A 5000-nucleotide genomic window follows, 5' to 3' on the forward strand; every position below is an offset into this window, starting at 1 on the left:
CTCCCCCCTCTACTTACTCTGTAGGCAGTCAGCGTTGAGCAGGTCCTGGCACTTGTCGTGACATTTGACCCCACACTCGGAGCAGCGCATGCCCTGGCGGGCGATGCCCCACAGCAGGCCCTCGCACTCGTAGCAGTAGGTGGGCGTGGTGGCAGTCCACACCTCAAAGTTATGAGGCGTGGTGCAGGAGATGGGGTAGATCAGAGCCTGCAGCGTCTTCTTGTACACGTGGATCTTCTACAGAGAGAGACAGACAGAGAGACAGACAGAGAGGGAGACAGAGAGAGAGGAGGAAGAGACAGACAGACAGATAGACAGACAGAGAGACCGAGAGGAGGGAGAGAGAGACAGAGAGACAGACAGAGACAGAAAGAAGGGAGAGAGAGAGAGACAGAGAGGAGTGAGAGAGAGACAGAGAGACAGACAGAGAGGAGGGAGAGAGAGAGACAGAGTGACAGACAGACAGAGAGACAGGAGGGAGAGAGAGAGACAGACATAGAGACAGAGAGGAGGGAGAGAGAGAGAGGGAAGAGGGAGGGGGATTTGTTGAACAGGTGTTTAGTAATAATTCACATGTATACATATTTACACACACACACACAAGCACACATGGACACACGAACACATAAACACACAAACATGCTCACCAGATCCTCGTTGTTTAGGGTGGTGGAGGCCATGGCCGAGGTGATGCCTGCTTTTCGAGAGTTCTGGACTGAAAGAGACTGGACAGAGGAGGACAGAAAAAGGGAATGATGGTGAAAGAGAAAAACATTGTTGTAAAACTGAAATGAAATAAACGTTGTCTTCATCTGTCTTGACCCGGTATGGGGACATGGACGGGGAACTCACCATCGCCTGATGACCAGAAGAGTCGGACGAAAGCAGAGGATAGAGACAAAACATCAGAGCACTAGGTTAACAATGGAACTGTGTCAGATTAATACTGGAACTGTGTCAGATTAATACTGGAAATGTTTCAGATTAACACTAGCACTGTGTCAGAGTAACACTGGACCTGTGTCAGATTAACACTAAAACTGGGTCAGATTAACACTGGAACTGAGTTAGATTAACACCTGTCACACCTGATACCTGTCATAGTCAATGTTCACTACCAGCAAAACGCTGCGCAACTACAGCAGTTTTTGCCGATGTTTAGATACTCTGTTAAAAACCCGGTATGGGGACATGGACAGGGAACTCACCATCGCCTGATGACCGGAAGAGTCGGAGGAAAGCAGAGGATAAAAGACAAAACATCAGGATACTAGGTTAACAATGGAACTGTGTCAGATTAATACTGGAACTGTGTCGGGTTTTGCCATTGATTACTTTTTGCCAGAGTATGCCTGTATTTTTGTATATCAAGACATGTATGAAGCAGATCAAGTTAAAAAGTCTATGTGTGTGTGTCTGGGTGCGTACGTGTGTGTGTTATAGTTTTTTCCAATCATTTTCACACTTGGTTCAATACCATGTACACATTCTCAAAACACTTAACACATCCAGCATAACAGTAGACTATGTGAACCAAACTGTGAATACTTGCCCCTATGCTTAGATACAAAATGCAGTCAATGGCCACTTCTTCCGAAATTCATGGATACCTGTCATAGTCAATGTTAACTTCCAGCAAAACGCTGTTCAACTACAACATTTTTTCCGATGTTTGGATACTGTGCTCAAAACAGTTAACTTTCTGTTCAAAACCTGACAAAATTAAGATCACTGTAGATGGAAAGATGCTGTATTTTCAGACAAATGAAATTTGAGAGAGAGAGAGAGAGAGGAGGAGGGATGGAGAGAGAGAAAAAATAATAAAGGTATCCAGTTTCCTGCTATGTTTTGTTTTCACCAACTATACTATACAACTTTACAACAGTAGTGCAGTACAGCTTTTGCGTTGAAATATACATGTATGAAGGAAATACTGTATATAGATGTAGGTTTCGCTGAAAACATTTTCCCACTATTACGGTTGCAAATGAAAGTCATAGGCCATCAATGAGACCAAGTGACCCAAAAAGGCAACTACAACTCTCCAAAGCGACTAACAATAACATCCTGCATCACCCAGGAATTAAACCCAGGTCAGCTATTTGTTAACCAACAACATAGACCACTGTACCACTGATCAGGTTTGTTCTTGGTGGCATGACAACAGCTTTCCCTTCATATTCTATGTGTACGAGGTGTCATACGTTTGTCTTCTCTTTTGATATACAATGTGCTAAATAAAAGAATACAGCCGATGACGATGTGATCGTCCCTACAGGTGAATAATGCTCTGTGGCTGCCACTCCATCGAGCCGGGCTCTTTGGTGTGGCCGTCAGAGCGCATGTTTGGCATCCCGTTGACCCGGGTTCGAGTCCCGGTGGGGTGACCACACTCTCCCTTCGCTACACAACCACTCATAATATATGCATTTTGCAATGCTTTAAGTTGTCTGTGTTTTTAAGGTAATTTTACTTTGAGTGACATAATTTGCTAAAGTTACGGCAGCATGAGTCAGTTTTGGGTGAAGTATGAAGTGTTTTGGTGGTTAACTGATGCTGAGGTGTGTGTCTTTAAAGTCAACTGTGTGAAGTGTTTGGAAAAAGTGTACATGGTATTGAGAAAATAATTGGAAAAAACTGTAATGTAAATGTGTGTGTGTCTGTCTTTGTGTGTGTGTATATTATTGTTAATGTGTGTGTGTATTAAAGTTAATGTGTGTGTTTGTCTGTGTATGTGTGTGTGTGTGTGTGTGTGTCTATATATATTTATATACGTGTATATATATATATATATATATATATATATATATATATGAATGTTAATGGAAAGTGGTTTAGGAGCACCCATCTAAAACCTCAAATGAGGACTGTGATTTTATTTTTAGAATCGTGACCACTCAGACACCTAAAAGCAGAACGAATCCACCACACAGAACACACACAACACACACACACACACACACACACACACACACACACACACACACACACACACACACACACACACACACACTCAGACCCCTAAAAGCCAAAAGAATGCTCCGCACAGAACACACACACACACACACACACACACACACACACACACACACACACACACACACACACACACACACACACACACACACACACACACACACACACACACACACACACACACACACTCAGTCACCGTAAAGCAGGAAGAATCCTCTGCACAGAACACACCCACTTTCCATGCATTATGTATAACAATGAAAACATCACTGAAATATTCAGGGGCCTTTGGGATGCCTTCATAGCTGACAAGGAAAACGTTGCTATCTCCATAATTGGAGCACTTTGGTTCACTAAGTTATATTTCATCATGGACAAGGTTATTTGTCACAGGACTGTATGCTTTTAATGGACCACAATGGACTGCCTTTAGTATTCTATCCTTGATCTTTTGTGATTTCTATGTTAAAGTGCGTTATTATAGTTAATTGCTTAATAAGTATGTATTAACATCCTACACTGTCTGACTGTATGTGTATGTATGTGTAGTTATTGTGTTCGTGTTTGTGTGTGCGTGTGTGTTGTGTGTTGTGTGTTGAATGAATGAGAACAGTTACCCTGCTCCCTGTCAGGGTTCCAGCCGGGTCTTTCTGTGTTGGCCTCCTTGGCGGCCTTTTTTTTTGTTTCATGTGCTCTGTGTTTACGTTTTGACACGTGCTTTTGTTTGTTTTAGTTTCCATGTGTTTGTTGCCCTGCCCCTACTTCCTGCCTTCGTTCTGTTTCCTGCCAATTTTGATACTCACCTGTTCCCCATCCTGATTTGTAATATTCCTCCTATCTATACCCTGCTCTGTCTGTGCTTCTATGTGTAATACCCCTCCTATCTATACCCTGCTCTGTCTGTGCCTCTCTGTCTGTGCTTCTGTGTGTAATACCCCTCCTTTCTATACCCGGCTCTGTCTCTGCCTCTCTGTCTGTGCTTCTGTGTGTAATACCCCTCCTATCTATACCCTGCTCTGTCTCTGCCTCTCTGTCTGTGCTTCTGTGTGTAATACCCCTCCTATCTATACCCTGCTCTGTCTCTGCCTCTCTGTCTGTGCTTCTGTGTGTAATACCCCTCCTATAAATGTTTTGGAAAGGCCGGTCATGAAATACATAAGAGGCATCACACCAGTTTCCTTGATCAACACCAGTTTGCCTACAAAGCGAACAGATCTACAGAGGATGCAGTAGCCCTGCTGCTTCACACTGCACTGGAGCACCTGGAGCTAAAGAACACTTACAACCGCATTCTCTTTATAGAGTACAGTTCTGCTTTCAACACAATCCTTCCAGGCAAACTCATCACCAAACTTCAGGACTTAAACCTCAATGTCACACTCTGTAACAGGGTATTGAACTTCCTGACCAATCGCACACAGACAGTACAACTGGGGAAGCACCACTCTTCAAATCTGACCATCAGCATTTGCGCCCCACAAGGTTGCGTTTTATACACTCTCTACACCCATGACTGTACGCCCTCCTGCCCATCAAACATCTTTAAATTTGCAGGTGACACAACAGTGCTTGGCCTCATCTCCAACAACGATGCGGCTGCCTACAGGCAAGAAGTGGGAAACCTGGCAGTCTGGTGTTCTGAGCACAACCTCAGTCTGAACATAAAGAAAACGGGACACCAAAACAGCTTTCATCTTAGGGAAAGCCCAGCAATGCCTCTTCTACCTCCGGAAGCTGAGGAACGAACACCTTCCCCAGAGACTACTGAGCAACTTATACCGCTGCGCTTTAGAGAGTGTGCTGACATACTGCCTGAACGTATGGTTCTCCAGCTGCAAAAAAGTTCGAGCAGGCAGCCATCCAGAGGCTGATTAAAGTGATACTTCTAAAGTTTCAGTTCCACGACACCAATCTGACCTAGAAAAACACAATCCTCATCCGTCCCTCAAAACAGCCTGGAGTTCATTCAGAGTGTCATAGTCCTTCTGTCTGTCTCCCTAGAGGGTCCTAGAGAGTCTCCCATT

The 5000-nt window shown here is 44.1% G+C and overlaps 1 protein-coding gene across 1 annotated transcript in view; it reads right to left on the reverse strand.

The window, feature by feature from the left end:
* LOC308364023 (protein unc-13 homolog A) overlaps positions 1-5000 on the reverse strand; it is a gene marked incomplete at both ends in the record, with an annotated part of 101345 nt that overhangs the window by 30696 nt on the left and 65649 nt on the right. The window contains 2 exons of the mRNA XM_080836962.1: positions 18-237; positions 648-725. Coding sequence (XP_080693088.1) covers positions 18-237; positions 648-725 — 298 coding nt within the window. The remainder of the gene's footprint in view (positions 1-17; positions 238-647; positions 726-5000) is intronic.

This window comes from Sprattus sprattus (assembly GCF_963457725.1).
Source record: "Sprattus sprattus genome assembly, chromosome: 4".
NCBI lineage: Eukaryota > Metazoa > Chordata > Actinopteri > Clupeiformes > Clupeidae > Sprattus > Sprattus sprattus.